This window comes from Vicugna pacos, chromosome 19 (genome assembly GCF_048564905.1).
Source record: "Vicugna pacos chromosome 19, VicPac4, whole genome shotgun sequence".
Lineage (NCBI taxonomy): Eukaryota > Metazoa > Chordata > Mammalia > Artiodactyla > Camelidae > Vicugna > Vicugna pacos.
The window spans coordinates 28,207,131-28,229,337 of record NC_133005.1 but is presented as its reverse complement, the minus strand read 5'-3'; the positions used below and the strand labels follow the sequence as shown (position 1 = coordinate 28,229,337).

Genomic DNA, 22,207 nt, shown 5'->3' with positions numbered 1-22,207 from the left:
TGGCACACAAGGATTACGCAGAGCACATATGTGAAGGACCCCTAGCTCAGCTGGGGATGCGGCGCGGAAAAGCAGGTAAAGGGGAAGGGGTGCTGTGCAGATTGGAAGTTAGGGAGTTGGAACTGAGACAACAGGAAACATTTTTCTCAGAGACTTTTGGGAGTGATGCAGAGCTGGACATCACACAGCAAGTAACTATCCGTGAGCTCACAGCTCCAAGTTTTCTGTGGTAAAGTTGGTAGACAGGAGCTGGGATTTTGGGTTCTAGGGCACATTTAATTCTTGAAGCACAGATCTGGACCATATTCTCGAATCCAGGGACAAATGAACTATTCATATTAACAAATCTCCCCAGGTGAGGATTGGGGTGGGAGGTGGGGAAGAGGAAGAAGGTGACGAGGTGCACAGTAGCAATCCCCAAATGTGACCTCCTCATCCTTCTGTGCCAAGAGAAGTGCCCCCAGATTTCAGAGGTGTCCTGCTTGCATTTCTGCAGGAATTTAGGCCCCATGAGGCAGGGGAAGATGACACTCACCAGAAAGGAAGAAGAGGTACTAACAAGCTGAGCTGGGCCACAGTGGGAGGCCTCCAGGGATCTTTGGCACAGGGACTGACACTGATCCATTCATTTATTCATGAACAGACTCCTACAACATGTAAGATACAGTGTTTTGGGACAGAGACAATCAAACAATGATCCTGCCCTCTGGGTACTTACATCTAAAATTACTTGACAGAAAGTGATAGTGAATGGGAAAGGGGCAGAACCTACTAATGAGGCAAATACTCTCCCAGTGATGATACTGGGGCGACTGGTAGGCAAAGTGGCACCTGAGCTGACCCTTGAAGAGAAGCAGGGAGGAGAGAAGCCTTGATAGGAGAACGGACAATGGGAACAATGGTGCTCCAAGCAGACAGACAAGCATGAAGTAAAGGCGTGAAGTTGGAATGCACAGGGTATGGACAAAGAACTGGGAAGAGATGAGTGTGGCAGGAGGGGAGGGGGGATGATAGGTAATTAGATTGGAAAAGTGGAGGTGGAGTGCAGATCACAGACAAATATACATGCTGGACTATGGAAAGTGGACCCAACCAACATCCTGATGGCCTGGCATTTAAATACTGGCCCAGCCTGGCTGGCTGGGGAAAGAATTCAGGACTGTTCTGCCCACCCAGCTTCAGAGTCTGCACCTGCCTTCCAGCAGCCCAAATGGTTAAGAAAGATTTGGGTCAGTCAGAGTTCTATTCTTAGGATGGAAATGGTCCATGTACTTCAACCATCAGGCCCATGTTATGGCCAGATCTTGCAGGGCCACTTTAAAATTCAAGGCCATGCTGCAGAGCTGCCTTTGTTTCCATGGAACATTTAAGGCCATTAGCTCTTTTGTTTTAAGGCTATCATATGGAAGTGATCTCTCATTTCTAAAATTAAAACCATCTCCGTTTTATTGCTGAACCTTGCTGCCCACCTCCCCCTGAGCTCCCCCAGATGGAGAGACATCCTGCTTTCTGGTAAGACTCTAAATGCAAACAGGATGTTTAAAATACCCTAATTAGATCGATCTTGACTTCAGCAGCGGTGTATTGGAATACAGATTAATCTGTTCCATGCCTGGCACTGGCATCTGAAGTAGCAGGAGGCCCTGTCAAATCAAGCCATAACATTACACTCCTCTGCCTTTATTATTATTTTTTCCCTTTTTATATTTCATTATAATGGACATCTGCTTAGCAGGGGATGTGGTAACCCAAGAAAAGTCACGCATATGTGCTCAGCCACTCCAGTTGAATATTGATGCAAGTCAAATCAAACACTCTTCTCAAGACAGATGGATCTGTGTTAGCATCTATATATAGCCCCTTTTAACACATACACAAAATATATGTATTTCTATTCTTCAAAAACATTTACTGAATCCTGGCAGGCACTGGGCTAGAAACTGAGGATTTAAAGAGGCAACATTTATTGTAAACCTACTATGTCCCTAAGTGTGCTTTGCACGCATTACTTCATTTAATTTTCACAACAATCCTATGAAACGTATTTATTATTCTCCCCATTTCCATTTTATAGATCAGAAACTAGAGACTCAGCCAGGAAAAGAAATTTGCCTCCCAGGGTTTCACAGCTAGGAAGTGACCTAATTAGTTCCACTGTAATAAAACTTGATCACTATGCTGTACACCAGAAACAAACATAACATTGTAAATCAACTACAATTAAAAAAAAAAAACCAGCATTGCAAAAGTTAGCTATAAGAGGTACATTTGCATAAAAAAGGAGTAACTGACTCCCTGAGATGGTCTGGATGAGACAAACTCTGAGGAATAAGGAGGAATTTATCAGAGAGACAAAGGGGGAAAAAACGGCATTCTAGGTAAAACATGAGAGGTTTAAAAACATGGGAATATGAAGGAGCACAACACAGGATAGGCTGCAGGGGTGAGTGATGGGATGGCATGAGGCAAGAGAAGTGGGCAAGAACCTCTGGACTTTTTCCTACAGGACCTATAGAATAGTTGATGGAGAACAGGCAGCATGATCAGATTTCTGTTCCAGCAAGATCATCCTGGAAGATTTACAGGAGTGTACACTGGAGGAGAAGCAGGACCAGACCCAGACAGTTACAGAAACATACGTACAAAACAAACAAACACAATATATTACATTTGGACATCTGGGTATATCTAACAGTTAATTCTCCCTAAGCAAAACCTGAAATGGTTAATGATCTTTCAGAAAGAAGCCCAATTTCCTTGCCCACTTTCTGGGAGAAGAAGGGTAGTGTGACATAAAGAATATCACAGTAAAGAGACGTGGGCTTCCAGTTCAAAGACTGAGAAAAATCTTCTATGTGACTCTACATAGGTCTCTTTTCCACCTACTCTCTGGCCTCAATATTCTTGATTGCAAAAGGAAAGAAGTGGCTTGGACAATATTGTCAATTCAATGACAAAATTCTAGTTATCAAAAAAAGATGTGAACAATTACCAAATGACCCGGCAATTCCACTCCTTGGTATTTACTCAAGGCATAATGAAAACATGACTAGAAAAAGACTTGTACAAGAATGTTCACAGCAGCTCTATTCATAATGGCCAAAAACTTGAAACAGTTTGTCAACAGGAAGAATGGAGAAATATATCCGCCCAATGGAATACCACAACATGGATGAAACTCAGAAACAGTCTGCTGAGTGAAAGCTTTACCTGCCTCAGTCCACTGACAGGAGGTTCCAGGTGAGGCTAACCTATGGTGAAAATTTCAGAACAGTGGACCTTTGTGAGGCTGGGCGGACAGATCTGATTAGGAAAGGGCATGAGGGAACTTTTTGGGGTGGTGGTAATGTTCTGTACCTTGACAGAGTATGTATTTGTGCAAATCCATCAAATGTTGGCATTCAAGATCTGTGCATTTCACTCTATGCAACTTTATTTTTAAAAATTGAACTCTAAGTTAATGATATTCATGCTGAAGTGCTTAAGGGTGAAGTGTACTGATGTCTGCAACTTACTTCATGCATCAAAAAATAAAATGGATAGATGATAGATGGATAGATAAATGACAAAGTGAATACAGCAAAATATTAAGAATCCTCTAGAACCTAGGAGGTAGGGACATGAGCATTTGCTGTACAGTTCTCTCAACTTTTCTGTATGTTTGAAAATTTTCTTTGAAAAATGTTGGGAGAAAGAAGGCAAGAAAAAAGTGAGAGATGTGAACTTGGAATATAAACGATGAGATTCTTAAAGGCCGTTTTTCTAAAAAGTAGTTTTTAATATGTGTGTTGCTTGAAATCTTGAATGCGTTTTCTATTGAAAAAGGCCCACTGAAACCCATTTAACCTGAAATACAGCCAAAATTAATTCAGTATTCTCATTTTTCACTTGCAGCAGTGAGATTATACAAAGTGTCTAAGTACCTACTGGGTGCAAAACAATATGATAGGTGCTACTTTTTGTTGATTTATTTTCACTTCCCCATGGGATTTCTTTCCTTCCTTTCAGAGTTCCAGTAACACCAGGAATTTAGGAAAGTGTTTTTTAAGTGCTAGCTTGACTAATTTACAGCCTTGAAACTGTGGGAAAATGGGCCTTCCAGCAAGAAGGGGATATGTATGCCCAAGAAATGCTTCTTTTTGCTACACAACTCTTCTCCAAGGACTCAGAGTGAAAAAAACTGGAGTGATGTGGTATCTAACACTCCCTCTCAGGGCCTGAGCTGAGAGCAAGAAGTTCCCTCAGTCTAGTGTTCATAGACCAGGGAAGGCCCATATCTCAGGTGGGTTGAAGGAGAGGTCCATGAAGCTTTAAGTACTTGCCACGTGCCTATGCAACTGTCCCCTGTGGAAAATTACTCTGATCTGTAGTTTTCTATGGCTCCTACAATGTGCTTTGTCAGTGAAACAACAGTATCACTCCAGCAGTGCAGTGTGGATTTGGGAATGCTGGTTCTGGGGGGCACCATGAAGAGTGAGCTGGGCACTCATGACTTCAGGACCTCTGAGAAGGCCTGGACAAACTCTGCTCAAGGGAGATGTTCTATACCAAGTGGCAGCATCCTGACTGGCTGAGACTGCCAGCTGCCTACCTAATTTCTCCTCTTGTTTCTTATTAATAGAACCCGTATTTATATGCTCAGCTTAAAAAACACAAACAAAAACAACAACAACAACAACAAAACTGCAGCTTCCCTTATAGCTAGGTATGATTGTGTGTCTAACTTTGAGTCAAGACTTAAGATGAACTGGTGTTTGGGAATTTCAGGAGGGTACATGTTCCCTTCCGCCCTGTCCCCTCCCCATTTTGCTCTCCTATGGTTTGGAATATAGACATAATAACTGAAACTCTAGTAACCATCTGGGACCATCTCGAAAACAGAAGCCACTTTTACAGGTGCCTGGGACCCATTAACAAGCAAGCAAACATCCTTGGCCCCATGATAAGGAATAGAATGACAGAAGGAACCTGGGCCCCAGATGACATTTTGAAGGTGCCAGTCCAGTCCTGCTGACCTCTGGCCTTGTTTGACACGGGAGAGAATTAAACCTCTGTGTTCTACTCTGTTTAAACCACTGTGATTTCCAGTCTCTGTTACTAGCAACCAACTGCAATTCCTGATACACTTATCTAGTTAGTTCTTTTCCAGGAAGTCCAAAGAGAAACTGTATCCTGAGAGTTGAGGTATTTACCCTAAGAAAGCTGAGTGTACAGTCTCACTCATTTTTGGAACCAGCCACACATCCCGGTGGGTAAAGTCCTAGAACCAGGAGTAACTGCTGGTGAAAAGGTACATTCCTTTCTTTTCATCTGTCTTGAAGGATCTCTTTAGAACACTTTCCATTATATTCTAGAGAACCTGGCTGGGAGGACTGATACAGCTTAAAAATTTTTTTTTCTTTTTTTTAATTAACCCTCATTCTTGTAATGGTAGAAAATAAATGCCTGGAGTTTCGGCACTTCTGTTTTCTCTCTGCATTCCCACCAGTACTCACGTTAGCAGCACCCACAGCCGGCAGTACTCTGAGGAACTGGTATGAGATGGCTCAAACACGTGGCTTCTGACTCACCACACGGAGTCCTTTAGTGAGCCCCCTAGATGAAGCCGTCTGAATGTCAGGCGTGGCTGGTTACCATTTACTTTCCTTTAACACATCACTTAGGAGTATTTCATCTAAATTATTTTAAACTGACTCTGTGGCCTAGAAGACCTTTCAGGGTTAAAAAATTACATAGTTACCACTCCTCTCCCTACCCACCCTACAAAAACCATAATAAAAGAGTCCTTTTCACTGGTTAGTTTACTGTATTCTCAAACAAGCCTAAAGGGTTAGGGAAGCACAGCAGAACCCTGGCACAGCACGGATCCAGCACACACGGGGTTAAGTACAAGTGCCAGAATTCTCCTGCATTCTCCCCTCATCAGTGACTTGTTCGCTATTCCAATTTCCCACTTTCCAAGTATCAACCTGCCTTGGAGCAGGAGAGTTAATAATCACAGCCCCAAAGCAAGGGAGGTGTTTTCACACTCTGAAAAGCCATCCCTGGATGCCTGCTTTAGATCAGAAATTCAGTTTAGAAAACAAAACAAAACTAACCCCCACCCCCCCCACCCCCGTTTCCAGGGCCTTCAGGGAATGGTCTACACCAGCCTCTTCACTACTTTCACCTTGTTCACCAGTCCCGTCTTTGCTCTCTTCCGACAGCCGCAGGCTCCTCCTCCTATTCTTCCCACAGTTAGCAGCGAAGTCCTCCTTTGGGCTCCTGCAGCCTCACCAGCTGCTGGGCTCCACACACTCTTCCTCCAGATTCCAGGACTTCAGCTGATTTCCACAGAAACCAGAAAAACCTGCTCACAGCCCCAAGGCGGCTTTATGTTCATTTTTTTGAAGTGTGACTTCTTAACCTTTCCTTCCATCAGCCAGTAATATAGCAGAGTGAAAGGACAGAAGGAATTTCAGCACTGCACTAACTTAGTTCTCTCATTTCCAGTGTGAGAGTAACGAACTAAACCATTCTATAATCTTGCACACACAAAAGCTACTGGGAACACGTGCAGTCATCTCTGTGAAAATGCTTCAGGATCATATTCTAACCGGTATTAGACTCACAACAGGGAGGAGATACAGGAACCTGGTTAATCCTAAAAAACACTCTGCATTTGTGAAGACCGATTCCATGTTCTGTTCTACTAACAAGATATAATCAACAACTGGCAAGTATATGGAGCATTTTGCCATCGTCATTTTCCCACAAGCTAATCTTTCCACACACCCAATGCAACCATTTTACAGTTGTACAAATAAAGAACTAAGGGCCTGAGAGATGTATGTGCCTTTCCCAACGGGTCTTTCTTAACAGGAAAGAAACATTTATCAGTGTTATGTGTCAGGTTATTGTGCTACGTGCTTCACATACTCTTTCTCACTTCATGTTCATGACCACCCTTGGAGTGAATTATTCTCCCCATTTACAGATGAGGGGAAAAAAGGCCCAGAGAGGTTGTGTGTCTTATCCAAGTCCTCAGAGCTAGTAAGAGCTAGAGACTGATCTGGCTGGCTTTCTTTCCTCTACCCCAAGTCTGCCTTTCTAGGGGTGAACTAAACTTATAGGACCCAAATTCCCAGGATACTGGTTAGCAAACTGAGTTGTGAAAAATATGCCCATTTTGAACAAAGCTATAGCTGAACACAGTGTCCCTTTGCTTTATACAAAGCAGATGGTTTCTGGAAAAAACTGACTTCAAAGTAATTTCTGTGAAACAAATCCTACTGGTTTACCGCTCTGGAACCCAAGATGTATTCCCAAGGAAAGAATTCCCTAGCCTGCTTCATCATAAATATCTGGTAAAGGGGAATGTGAGCAGCCTTAGCAGATGTGCCCTTGCTGGTAGTGGCATTCCAGAACCGTCATGCTACAGAGTGTAGACTCCATCCTCACCCTGTATTAAAGAAGCCCTCAAAGTTGATTAAGCAGCAGAGTCACGTGATCAGCTTCTTGCAGTAGCGAGGCAGTTCATCTGCGCATTCTAGGACTGTGGAAGAAGCCAAGATGGACTGGGGAGAGGAGACAATTCCAATAGTGAGCCAGTTAGAGAAGAAAAAATGTTGCAACCATCTGAGAAAGGAACTAAAGGAAATGAGAGTTAGTAGGGATGATAGGAATTACAAGATTAAATTTGAGGTATTTATGATTATAACTGACGTCATCAAATGAACTCCAAAGTAGAGACTAAAGGAGAAGTTTGCCTTAGGAAGACCAAAATTGGGATTAACAGAGAAGAATCTACAAAAGGTTTTGAAAAATAAAATAAACTTAGTAGATTTATGAATGACAGCCAAGGAAGACAACAACATGCGGGCTGCAGCTCCTTCCTCTCTCAGTTTTTGAAGATTTAGGCACATACAAGAGCTATGATCCTGTGTCTAGGGAGTGTCTGCTGGGCTGGATTATAAGACTGTCTTGGTCCGGCTGTCCTGGTCACCCTCTACTGGCCTTGACAGATACAGTCAGCAGTCTGGCCCACTGAGCTTAGACCCTAACCCTAAGACCACAGCACTGGAATCTGCCTTTTCCAGAGTTCCATCACATTCTCGGTGCCGTCTACATGCCATTTCCTCTGTCTAAAAGCTCTTCCCTTTCTTGTCCGCTTAGGACATTCCTACTCGCTTTCAATCTTTCTAATCCCCTCATGGAAGATTTTCAAGTAGACTGGAAGCCTATTTCTTCCTTCAGTGCTTCCATTTGCAACTTACACCCACTCCTTTATAACCTTTATAGTATTGTATTGTAATTATTATTTGCATGCTATCTCCCCACTGGAAGGTGAGTGCCCCCGGGGCAGAGGCCTGAGGTGGTTCAGGTGTGTCTGCCAGGATCTAACACCTGTCAGGCATCATTAGGTATTCAGTACTGGCTGAAGAACTCTAGAATGAATAAACTCAAGGAAGGGGTCAGCTGAGGTTTCCTCTGAGCCCCCTTACAGACAAAGGGTTTCATAGGCTTCCTAAATGACTCCTAGTTCTGGATGAACAACTTACAATGAGCCTCCTATGTCATCAAGCTATGTGTTCAGACGTGGGTATCTCTCATTTTAAAGCTTACTCCTGAGCTTATTACTTGCGAAATGCATTCTGTAGCCTGGGACTTTTGATAGAGATAAGACATACTGGGAATACACATTTCCAGATATACTTCTTAAATAAAGACCATGTTAGGAGGAGACGGGAAGAGGGCTAACATTTGTTAAGCACCTACTATATGCCACAATAAATCTGAGAGGCAGATATCAATGTCTACTTTAATGTAGCCCTGCTACTCACAGTGTGGTCAGAGGACCAGCCACAGCAGTACCACCTGGGAACTGGTCATAAATACACAATTTCAGGCCTCACCCAGACCTACTGAAGCAAACTCTGCATTTTAAAAGATACCCAGGTGATTTATCTGCAACATAAATATTGAGAAGCACTGTTGTAGACATGGTATATCTGGGATCAATGAAGTTAATTAACGTGCCTAAGGTTACTGTGACACTGATTTGTAACAGAAATATATATTTGGTCTTTGTCCCCTTTCTGGCAGAGAATGCCTAAAACCCTTGAAATTTCCTGATTAGAGCCATAAAGGTGTCTCTTGTTATGTTAATGAGGTGACTTTTGAAGGATAGGGATTGGTTGCTAGGAGAGCCAACCAAGTGATTAGAGTGATTAGAGTAGCAATTTTCCAGTCCCACCCCCAGACCTGGGAGGGGAGAGGGGCTGGAGATCGAATCAACCATTAAAGGACAAAGATTTAATCAATCATGCCGATGTAATGAAGGCTCCAAAAAACCCCAGCAGGTTGAGGTTTGGAGAGCTTTCAAGGTCCTGGGAGAGTGGCGTTCGAGGAGGAGGGCCCGGAAGCGCTGCGCCCTCTCCCCATGTCCTGCCCTACCCATAGCTTCCATTTCGCTGTGCCTGAGTTATATTCTTTCATAATCAGTAAGTAAAATGTTTCTCTGAGTTCTGTGAGCCGCCCTAGCAAATTAACTGAACCCGAGGAGAGGGTCTTGGAAACCTCTGATTTATAACCAGTTGGTCAGAAGTACCAGTAATAACCTGGACTTGCCAATTCTGTCTGAAGAGGGTGGGGGGGGACAATCTTGTGGGACTGAGCCCTTAACCTGTGGAAATCTGATGCTATCTCCAGATATACAGTGTTAGAATTGTATTGAATTCTAAGACACCCTGCTGGTGTCCAAGAATTACCTGTTGTTGATATGTGGAAACCACCCCCACCTCCACGTTGGATACTGAGTCTTAGAACACCTAATTTAGTTACACAACCGGTATAAGCTGGGATTTGAACTCAAGTCTGCATGTTCGATGAGTGCTTTTTCCTCTACACTGCTTTGAAGAATCATGCCAAGCTTACAGCTTAGAAAAACACATCTAACTTAATATAAAGTATATACAAAAAACTTCATTATAACAAGCCTCATTATCTCAAAAATTTGCTTTGAAGTGATAAGAAATTTTCACATCCCACATTACAAAAATACCAAAAAAAAAAAAATCCACATCCCACATATACCAAAAAACTTGGTAATAGAGCTTTTCTGCCCTGTCCTGCCAATATTATAAATTTTCCTATTTTATTTCTAGAAATAACTAAAGCACAGGATTAAGAACATAGGCTTTAGGTTCTAGCAGACATTAATTTAAACTGTGTGCACAATTTGAGAAAGCACTTAACTTCTTGGGGGCTGTTTCCTCGGTAATAAAACAGGCTAATGATACCCCACACAGAGCTGATGTTAGGGATAATGACATCATGGATATACTGGAACACAGCAAATAATAAATGTGAGACACCATCACTGCTATCATCACCAATAGGAACCTCAGCCTGGCTGGCACATCATGAAAATCAGCCTGTTAACGAGGCAAGCAAACATTGTTATTCTACAAGTTTGCCAGCCAGCAGGCACACTCAACAGAGACATGATTTATTAGTAATCAATACATTTAAGAAAGTTGTAGGCATATTTTTTAGTGATTAGCAAAATGATACGCTTAATTTATTTTATGGTAACCCTGCAGCAAATATGGAACACATTAACCATCATTTTCTTTCTACTTAAGAGCTAGAAACAAGGAGGAAAAGTGTTACAAGGGAAAAAATGTAAGGACTGTAGAAGAGACAAAGGAAAAACATTGAGTGTAATACACATCACCACCATATTGTGCATATGCATAAGTTTATAGTATACAAAGCACTTCCCTATATATTATCCAATTCTCACACACTGAAATACTATTACCTTCCTCTTTAAAGGTGGGGAAACAGGTTCAGAGAGGGCAGACTCGCCAAAGTCACAGAGCCTGTGGTGGAAACACAACTTCAAATCTGAACCCAGCACAAAGCTCCTTTCTAATAGGCTACCTAAGGGATTTAAAGTTACTACTCTCAAACAGAGGTCTCAGCTGCAGAAAATCACCCCCATGATGGTTCATAGCAAGGTTCTCCAACCCCATCCCCAGTGGTGACCTCCCCAGCCCAACCCAACACTATATCCTTTAATAGACCAGCATCTTAAAGAGGTAAGAGCTGCTTCTCTTTAACCTGATACCTGAGAATAATTTGTTTGGAGAGCCTTTGTTTGGCTACCAGAAAACAATGTTCAACATCTTTCCAACCTCCTTCTTATGCTAATTACAGTTCATCAGCATCTGGACACCCACAAGCAAAATCAATCTGACTATAAAAGCCAGCCAAGACTTTTTCTTACCATTAAAAAAAAAAAAAAGACTGCAACATGATTAAGTACACAGAGCATTTCTCCAGCAACCTGCAAGCTGCTGCATATATAAATCACATCTAATATCACCAGAGTCCAGGAAGGTGGACACTAACAAACATCTCACACCTGTAACTGTATTCTTCATGAGCAGTGAAATGTATACAGGTTTATTTTCAGTTTATCCTCTTCCACATCATCTGTTAAATGCCAACATGTCTAACACATTAAAACAGTCACACATTAAAAAAATTTTGAAAGGCATCTTCACTTCCCCTTATATTATAACCAGATGAACACAGATGCTTTAGCCTTCAGTCCACGCCTCGTCTCCTTACCATCCTGAAGTCCCAGCACATTCACAGTGCTTGGAAGAGCCAACATCAACATCCAAGCACAGCTTACCTTTCCAAACTGCCATCACCTCCACAAGCTAATCATTTAACCTGAAATCTATCCTGCCTTCTAAAAATATACAGTCCAGTTTCCAAATTATATTAAAAGACTCACCCTTGTCAACATGCACATGACACACAGAGTAAAAACAGCAGGTTACAAAATAGCATATACACCATGGCTCCATTTACACAATTATATGCACATATGTACAACCCCCACCCCTAACAGATGTTTGAATGGATGGTGTCAATGATGCTTCCAGTAATTAGCTGTGGGTGGTGAGACTGGGGGTGATTTTTACTTTTTCTCCCTTCTTTTCCACAATGTTTGAATTTTCTACATTAGGTTATTTTATTCAAACTCAGAAAAAGCAATAAAGATATTTTTAATAAGCCTTCCTCTAAAGATCCACCATGTCAGGAAGCTTCTCTTGGCACAGAGAAAAGTAAAAAGTATGCTTACCAAGGCTTATGCTCTGAGCATTCTGGCCAGTGGGTCTCAGCACTAGCTGAGCGATGGACTCCAGAGCATCTAAAAAATATAGATGTCTGGAGTTCTGATCCTCAAATTTTCTGGAGGTGGGGCCCTGGCATGTGTATTCTGTCAAAGCCCTTCGAGTGATACTGATCAGCGAGGGTCGAAAACTACTGACTTACAGCTCATTCTCAAGGGGACCAACACAGGGAGAAAAAAGGCCCGAGTGCTGCGTGAAGGCGGGCAATTCAAAGTAAGCAGATGGGAGTATTCAGGAATGTTTAGGAACAGAAATTGAAGGCTGAAGCACCACTGAGCTTCAGATATGAAAGGCCACTGAGAAGAGAGGAGGCCATCGTGGGCAGATACACCCTAAAGTTGGAAGGCAAGAAGAGGTGAACAAAGTATGGCAGGGCAAAATGTTTGCAATTGAGAGACAGAGTTTATGCAGTACTAGGGGCAGGACTACTGATAACTTAAAAGAAATTGCATAGGAAAAGACACCAAGCGGTTTAAATTAGTCCCACTGCTACTGAGCAACTTTGATTTATGATTAAAAGAAGAAGAGTAAGAAGAGCAGTGCATATGATTCACTTTTCAGAAACCACAGGAAAAAAATTAGCTTAAAATCCTAGTGGGGCCATGTACTAGATGTGTCTTTGGAAAATGACAACTTCTCTATGCCTCAGCGTTCTCACCTGTAAAACACAGGTAATAATACACGGCTCACAGGGTTCCTGTGAGGATTAGGTGTAACGATAGAATGTTTTTACCTGATAGGTTTTTATCTGATGATAGGCTTTTGCCTATCAGAGGACTCAACGAAAAAAGCCCCCAAATGGTAACATTAGGAGGCACAACCCAGTAAAGGCTATGTGTTGAATTTTAATAAACCAGGTTATTATAAACCAAGTTTAATAAGCCAGTTAATTACTGCCTAGCCCCTCGGTCATTTCCTCATTTTGGCACCACCTAATGCTAAAGAAATAACCTAAAGAGGTTTGGCTATTTCTCTCCTGCTTCTATATTTCTCCTATTTGTTTTACTTCTATAAAGGGGATATGCTGCATACTAAACTATTTCTATAAAATTTAATCAAGATTATAAATGAAAACTAACAGAGTCATATTGACAAAACAATAAATGTACCAGTGGAAAATTCTATATCCAAAATAAGAATTCAGCTAATGTGGCCACTGAAGAACTCAGTTTCTACCTGGCAAAATGAAAAACGTGTAAGAAAAACAGGAATGATAAATGTTTCTCCTTCATCCTTTCCACCCAGGCCCTCAATATCAAAATTGGGTTTGTGCTAAATTAGCTGAAGTACTCAAAATATCTAAAATTAGTACTATACCTATGACCTGTAAAAATTTGAGGGAGTCCTTTTGGTGTAACACAATAAAATAACTGCAAGAACAGCAATAACTATTAACATTAATGAATGTTTGCTATGTGCCAGGTTCTGCCCTAAATATATTAACTCCGTCAATCCTCACAATGGCTCTGCAGAGTTCTTCAGGGTCTGGTTTCTGCTTAACTAATCTAATCTTTTGCTCCATGCTCTTTTCACCAACGGCTGGTGCCAAACTGGCCTCAGAGGGTACTCCTGGGAAGCTTAATAAAAGGCTACATTTTAAACAAGATTCCAGACGATTCTGATGGGCAGCAAGGTTTAAGGCTCACTGTAGTCTGTCCCTCCTATCTTTTATTTTATACACGCTGCTTTTTTCAGTTGACATTGCTCCATCTGGCTAACTCATACCTAAGATTTGGCTCAAGAATCACCTTCCTTTCCTTCTTCCTTCCTTCTTTCCTTTCCTTCTTCCACTCTCTCTCTCTCTCTCTTTCTTTCTTTCTTTCTTCAGTGGAGGTACTGGGGATTGAACCCAAGACCTCGTGCATGCTAAGCATGTGATCTACCCCCAAGAGCCACATTTCTAAGGTGGGACTGTTTCTAATCTCCACCTGTTCTCTCACTGCCCAGGCTAGATTAGGAGCCCCTGCTCCATGCTCCCACCCTGCCTCACACTCTCCTTTACATTTTCCCTTGTACTATAAACACAGGTTTCTGTGTCTCCATAGCTGGACTGTGAGCTTGTTCACCTTCCATTAATAGCACCAAACCTGGCACAGAGAAGGAGCAAACGGTTTGTTTAATAAAAGATAGGAGGGACAGACTACAGTGAGCCTTAAACCTTGCTCTTTTATTAAACAAGAATGAATGAAGTCTCAGTGACCTACCTTTAGGACTTTTATTCATAGAAACAGATCCTCTGCACAAGCATCAACTGAAATAGAAGGTCTGGTACCTCATTCAAGACGGGATGAATTTTGACAGGATCAGCAAAACCAAGATTATAACTGAGGGTCCAGATTAACAGACCATGATAAACAGTGGCTGTCTTATCTCTTGGTAGCTCTAATTATGACCTAGCTTGTCTACACATGGAGTCCTGGTCCACAGCTGGGCTTCACACCCACAAAAGCCAAGGAATTTGCAACCTACATGTAAACATGGAAACTGAAAGAGGTAAGGATGACTATTTTTGAAAGGAGGCTGATATGCAGTAACTGTATTACCATTTATTAAATGTCCACATGCTAGAGATTATGCAGGATGTTCATGATCATTATTCTTCGCACAAGAATTTGAGAAAGGTTTTATCAGGCTTGTGGACTGAAGAGGTATTCAAGGTCTAGAAAGAATAAACTGCCTAAGGCCACCAGCTAGTTTGGCGGTAGAGCTGGGATTTGAAGCCAGGTCTGTTTCCTACAAAGACAATCCTCCTTCCCCTACTCTGTGCTGCCTCTGGATACCAACCGGAAGACCAGTGGAGCCACCCTGGTGTTGTAAGAAGCTTTATAGAAGCAGACCTCAGTTCAGATCCTGCTTTTGTCACTCACTTGCTGAAAGACATTTGGTAATCAACAAACCCTCTGAGACTTATCTGTAAAAAGATGATAGGAAAGCCTAATTCATAAAGTATGTACGCCTGTAAAGCCCTGAGTATATTAGTAGATGCCCAATAAAAATGTGAGCAGGCCATTAACCCATTTCCCCCTCCTCCAACAAAAGAGAAAACCAGTTTCTTCCAAGATGGCAGGTACATCCCGTTTCATTGTCTTCCTCAGTAGCAAACAACTATGCTGTGCTCTCCTTGAGAAAGGCCTGTGGGTTAATCCTTAATATGACTGGAACCAGTTAGCAAGCCAGATGTGCAACACTTAAAATCATCCCCTCGGGCCTGACGAGAGGAACCCTAAGTCCAAACACATTGCTTATTTCAGCATCCTTACATTCTGTCATCCGAGGTCAGGAATGAGACAAGCAGCTGGAGAGAAAGAGAAAAGAAACTGATCCAGAAACTACTCAGTTATCAGGTTTTCAAATAGCAACAAAAAACAACAGCCAGATATTTCCATCCTTGTTTAGCATCAAGTGCCTGTTAGTACACGGCTTAGTGCTACTCTTAAAATTAAACACCATTTACTATTCACTTGCTCGTTGTCTTGAGCACTAAAACCAACTCTGTGATTTTCAAGCTTGGGGAACACAAAAAAGCGGGGTTGGGGGGGAATCTTTGAATTCTCTGTTTACGTTATATAGAAAAGTGAGGACCTGGGGCTCCCTGGTACGTCCTCTCTTGGGGAGTTTTTGTCTTACATTTCACACAGGACCTGCATGTTTACAGTCTACCCCTATAGAATGTCAGGTTCAGGGAGGAAAAGGATTTCTCCAGGTAGGTACTTTCAAAACTACCAAAAGAGCAGAAGGAAGAGCAGCACAAATGGGAAACCTAACCTCATCTGAGCCACTAATATTAATGAAGCAGGCACTGTGCTAAGCACTTCATCTGTATTATTTCATTTAATCCTCGGATAGCAACCTTGTGAGATAGATTCCAACATTATACTAATTTTACAATGAAGGAGATACAGGCTCAGAGAGGTTAAGCCCAAAGTCAAACAGCTAGTAAATGAAAGGACCAAGACAGCAACCCAAGTCTTGTCCTGTACATGTGGGGAATACTAGAGTTAAGCACGGTGTATTGATTTCTGCCTTGTGTGGCAGAGTAGAGGATGGTGCCATTTACCAAGACAGGAAAAGCAGAAGAGACCTGGGCAATGAAGGAATGAGTATGATTTCCAATGAGCTGAGTTTGAGTATCTAGCGGAGTTGTCTTCTGGTTAGTAACAGAAACAGACTCATAGACATAGAATACAAACTTGTGGTTGCCAGGGGGACAGGGGGTGGGAAGGGACTGGGATTTCACAATGTAGAATAGATAAACAAGATTGTATTGTATAGCACAGGGAAATGTATATAGGATCTTGTGGTGGCTCACAGCGGAAGAGAATGTTAACAATGGATGTATGTATGTTCATGTATGACTGAAAAACTGTGCTATACACTGGAATTTGACACAACATTGTAAAATGACTATAACTCAATAAAAAAACTTATATAAAAAAAATAGCTGCACTGGTTAGAACTTGGGGTGGAGACAAGGCTGAAGATTTGACAATCAGTGGCAAAGACACAGAAGTTAAAGCTGCAGGTAGTAGATGAAACCAAGAAGAGTAAGTGGAATTTAAAAAAAAGAAAAAGAAACGGGGTAAGACACCACCAAGCTATGCAAAAAATGAACACCTGAGGGGCAGGACAAGGAAAAGAATCTGGAGATGGAACACTGGGAAAGAGCAGCTTCCCCCTACCCCACCAGGGCAGGCATTCTATTTTGTTCCTATCGTATATTAGGTCTTAAATTTTGAACATAGCAGGAGCCCCAATAAAAGCTGGCACCAAATGATGCCATACCATTGCCACAGCCCACCATGAACACGTTAAAAAGGTTTTTTTGCCTAAGTTGGCTAAACGCCCTTCTGTTCCGACTGCAGGACAAATTCTGCTATTTCCCTCTTCTAACCCTGGTAGGTGGTGGGAGCTCTGGTCTGCAATTCCTCACTGTTAGAAGCCCGAGAAGCACCTGGCAACTGCATACCTCCTGACTTGAGGAGCCCGCCAGATTCACTTACATTTCTTTGCAGATGACAGAAAAGTATTCTTTCGAGCAGTGACCTGTTATCAACGGCTGTCATTGTTGATGAGGTAAAATGTGTGCCTATGCCTCATATGCACACCACACACCCACACACTGCTTGCTTGGTAGCTCACCCCCTTAAAGCTCATAATAGCCTCCAGGGAGCCATGTTAAAACAGCGCAATTAACTAGAACTGCTATAAACTCAATAACTCACCTACCTAATGAAGCAATACAAGGAAAATTGGACCTGTTTTAATAAGAATTTTTAAAAGAGACAAGAAGTAAAGGTCAAATGCCATTTCTGGATCCCACCTCTTTTCTCCTTCCCTCCTTGTCTGAAGCAGCTGATACCAAGGAGACAACATACACTGCGCTATTCTTCAAAAAACCAAGGAGGTTGCCAATCATGCTATTGCACCCAAGGGCACATTTTTTTCTTTCCAACTCATCCCCCAAGCTAAGCACCTCCCCTGATCTATTTCTGAAGGTTTTATTATACAAACCCGAAAGGATTTCAATGGCAATAATCCTTTTCCGTCTCCACCCCAACTTACAAAAGGAGAACTAAATTACCAGGAATTCTGGGTTTTAGGGATGGTGTTTGCTTCTCCTCTCCTCTCTAGAGTCTGCTCAATCTAGAGATTCACCTCTCTCAGCCTCTTTTGTTGGCTTTGGGAACAAAGATGTTTTTAGGCCACCCCGCTATTTAGCATGTCACGAGTCCTGACATCCCAGCAAGAATGAGTTTGCCATTCTCATGCAGCTGTCACATAGCAATCAGACCGCAGGCCAATAAAACCCACACTCCCAGTTCTCCCACAGCCAGTCTCTTTGCCTGGCTTCCCAGTGGCCTCTTAGAAGAATAGGTATGTCTGTCTAAGGCGAGGGTAGGCAGAACTGGAGACAGATTTAGTGCAGGAGAGATCTTAATACTTCTTGAAGTGCCTACTCTATTTCGGGGTCTGTGCTAAGTTTACACGTGTCACCTCACCTGACCCTCACATCCACCTTGTGTGGCAGACCTGGCATTTCACAGATGGGGCAACTAAGGCTCAGAGAGCTTAGGAATTAACCCAAGACCACATGGCTGATAAGCAGTGGCCCCATGTGTACCACACCAGGCTATACTGCTACTGTAGGAATCTGAGGACGGTCCTGAGAGGTGACAAGGGCTGAGACTGGACCAGGATGAACTCAACGCTGATACGTGACAAGCCCCTGAGTTTGACAAGAAAAGGAAGAGTGCCGGGCAGCCCTCCAGAGGGCTGGACTGCCAAGCTGATTCCCAGCCCACAGTGCTTTATTAGGAGTTGTTGGATTACCAAAAGCTTGTCATAGGGTGGCTTCACCTATAAGGAAGTTCTATCCATAACATGGCTCTTAAGGGCATGGCTCTAAAGGAGGTGTGGGGGTGGGGGGGTGTTCTGCCATAATTTCTAAGCCCATGAGACAAAGAAAAACTTAAGGCCAGCAATCTACTTGTTTCTGCTTCTAAACAAGCTGGGTCCAAGACCACTCACCCCAGATGTATGACCAACAACTGTCAACTGTATTGTCTCAAACTTGCAAGGTTCTGGGAGAGCCCCCAGTCCATTTTGTCTTCAACGAGCAGTCTTTTAGGGAGGAGGTTGATCATTCATGTGGTCAACGAGTATTTACTGTGCATCCTCCACATGTCAAGCGCCAGGCTAGGCTCTGGGACCCAGTGGTGACAAGGCCACTGGTTTCATAATCTTTTTTTTCAACACTGTTTTAATTGAGTTATAGTCATTTTACAATGTTGTGTCAAATTCCAGTGTAGAGTACAATTTTTCAGTTATACATGAGCATACATACATTCATTGTCACATTCTCTTTTGCTGTGAAGGTTCCATAATCTTAAGGGCTATGAAGTCAAAAGTCCTGGGGCCAAGAGTCCATTTAACAAGAGGCTCTATTCCAGCCTAGGAATCACATTATGCTTCCCTGAGAAAGTGACATCAAAATTAAGGACTTGGAAGATGATTAAAAGCTAGCTAGGCAGGCAGGTCAGAGAAAATTGTTGCAGACGGAGGCAAGAGCATGGTGGAAACCCGGGGGCGGAATGAATGAGGCATGTTTGCAAATGCTCCTGTGCTCTAGCTTACCACACAAACCTGGTCCACTTGCATCAGAAGGGTCAGCACATGAAGAGTAATCCAGAAGATAGGACAAAGAAACCTCGCACAATGCACCCCTGCTCTGCCCTGCTTCCATTCTCACTCTACCATTCATGGTCAGGAGCAGGAGCAGCTAGCAGCAGTGGGAGGTGGCCAGGGCTGTGTTATCTCCTTGGGGTTCATTTCTCTCTGAGTGCCGGTGTATTCAGGACGCAGAGCTCATCCTCACCAGCCATTACAGTCCAAACATGCCTTCCAGGAGCTGTCTTACCAAGCCATTGCCCTCACTAATATAATGTTATGAAATTCCTAATGCAGGTACTCTAAAGCAAATGTATTGTTACCAGCACGCCACCGGGCACATTTTTCAGAAGGAAAACAGCTGCTTACTGAATCTGTCACTTCTCAGCAACATGCACACAGAGCAAGAGCCTGGTAAGGGCTGTTTTCCTTCACTTTCTTCAAGCATACTGAAGATGCAGCACTAAGTCTCTCAACCGAATCTAGCAGGTCAGCCACACACAGTCCTTGAGGAGTCTCCTGGATTACAGGAAAAAGCCTTGACAACTAGGGCCTGTGCCTTGGGATCTTAAAGTTCAGGTATCAGAGCTTCTAGTTCACTTGTCTAGTTTCTACATTGTATAGACCAGGAAGGAAAATGCAGTTCAGAGAAGTTAAGCAAAGGGTCTAAAGTCACACAGCTAGTTAGCTGGAGAACTATAGCTTGCTTCCTTTCTCAGCTGATTTCCTTATCTAAAAAAACAAGGCTACCACCATCTACTTTACGGGTCGGGAGTCCTAAATAAGACAGCACACAATGCAGCAGCACAAGGAATGTAGCAGGTTTTCTATGAATAGCGACTCTCTCCAAAATCTTACCTCTTAGATCTCCAAGACCACCCATTCCCTCTCCCCTAGTCTCACTTTGCTGAATTTCCATTGAGGAAAGAAAAAAGACCAGCAATAGGGTTAACATGTTCATAGTGGGTGTTTGGTTAGTATCTGATTTGAGGTGAATTGAACTCTCTCCGTGTCCTCACAGCTCCAATCTACAGCGCATGCCAGGCCTGCTGCGTCTGGAGAGCTGATTTGGTCAGAGAGGGTATCACTGGAGGTGATCACGGAAAGCATGTCACATCACCTTCCTTTTAGCCACTTCAAGGAGGAAGAGACTAAGCCAAGTCAATTTGAGGAGAGACAGACAGGAACTCTCAAACTTTTATCTAGGACGGTAAGGAATGCAAAAGATCCTGCAGAGACTGATGCCGTCCTACCAATCACCGATGAGAAAAATTACCCAAACCACGGGACAAATGTCCACTTCTGACAAGACAACCAAATTAGCCAGCTAGCAGTTCAGGTTTTCCCTCCTCTTTCAAACACGCCTCCTCCTCACTCCCCTCTTTGCCATCCCCCCACCACACTATCAAATAACCATCCAACCATGTAAATTCCCTGGTGCAAGTGTCTGTTAGGCTCCAGCAGAACTGTCAATGCTCATAAATCCCGGGCCTTCCAGACTGCACTGCGGCAATTTACTGGGGGGAGGGATGCGGCAGGCCACCGGACAATAGGAGGAGACTGGCCTAGCAGTAACTACTCTGGTTACAGCACCGCAATTCACGGCATTTTGCTGGGAGTGTGTACCATCAGGGAGGAGAAACATAAAAGGGGGAAGCTGGGCTGTAAATAGTTTATTTCGGCAATTCCTGATGTTGGCTGAATCATACTTTAATACAGAAATACACGAAAGCACTCCTCCGGAGGTGACATGTGTTGCCACCTCATTACTCTTTTCAAAAGGGTCTTCCATCAGAGAGACACCTGGCTACAAATTATAGTGAAGAAAACAAAACCTTCACGCATAGACTTATTCACAGGCCAGAAGGAAATGGAACCACTAGGAGTCAAACAAACAGAGAACCAGTGCAACAAAGGCCATCAGTGACCTCAGGTCTCTGGGTTGCTTTTCCATACAGAGAAAAGAAGATGAAAAAGAAAAAGGTAGCACTCTTCCATCTAAGAGTCGTCTCCTCAGCTGCACAACAGAACTTTCATAGTAGCTTCTCATTTCCTCATTTTTCCTAATGCACTTAAATTGGGCTGATTTTCTTCAGTGAACCCTACCTTCATGCTCCTTCTCAGTGGTTCCCACTTTCTTGATCTTCCTGGGAGACTTCATAAAAAGGGGAAAGATGGTTCGTAAGCCAAGAATGTCAACAAACTTGTGGCAATTGTCTGTGCCCTCGGGTCCAATCATGGCATGGTCCAGCACTTTCAGGGCACTGCTCCGGGAGATCTTCTTCTCTCTGGGAACAACAGAGGTTTCATGTGAGGCATTTCATGGGTATATTCTAGCCTTTTTCATTTGGTTTTAAGGTGTATTTACTGAAGTTCTCATAATAATGGAAAAAGAAAAACAAAACAATTAAATGTCCACCAGTGAGAAAATTACTACATTATAGTATATCTACATGAAATATTATACATTCGTTAACAATAAGGAGAGTCTGTAATAGAATGAACAAATTCTTATGGTCAGAATGCTAAGCACAAAAGATAATATTAAAAATTCTACATGAGGCATTACCTCAATTATGTGAAAAATATGCATTAAGAGAGACCGGGAAGAAAAAGATCAAAATACTAACAGGTTATTTCAGGGTAGAGGGATTATGGATCACCTATTATTCCTTTTCCTTTCTCTTTAACAGCTCTACCAAGATAGAATTCACACAGCAAACAATTCACCCATTTACAATGTACAGTTCAAAGGATTTTAGAATATTCACAGATAATGTGAAACCATCACCACAGTCAATTATAGAACATTTTCATCACCCTAGCAAGAACTCACCTTCCCTTAA

At 42.7% G+C, this 22,207-nt stretch overlaps 1 protein-coding gene across 2 annotated transcripts in view; it reads right to left on the bottom strand.

The window, feature by feature from the left end:
- CTNNBL1 (catenin beta like 1) overlaps window positions 1-22,207 on the bottom strand; it is a 144,454-nt gene that overhangs the window by 34,775 nt on the left and 87,472 nt on the right. For both annotated transcript variants that reach the window (XM_006202556.3, XM_072944208.1), the window contains exon 11: window positions 21,468-21,649. In XM_006202556.3, the coding sequence (XP_006202618.1) occupies window positions 21,468-21,649 (182 nt within the window). The remainder of the gene's footprint in view (window positions 1-21,467; window positions 21,650-22,207) is intronic.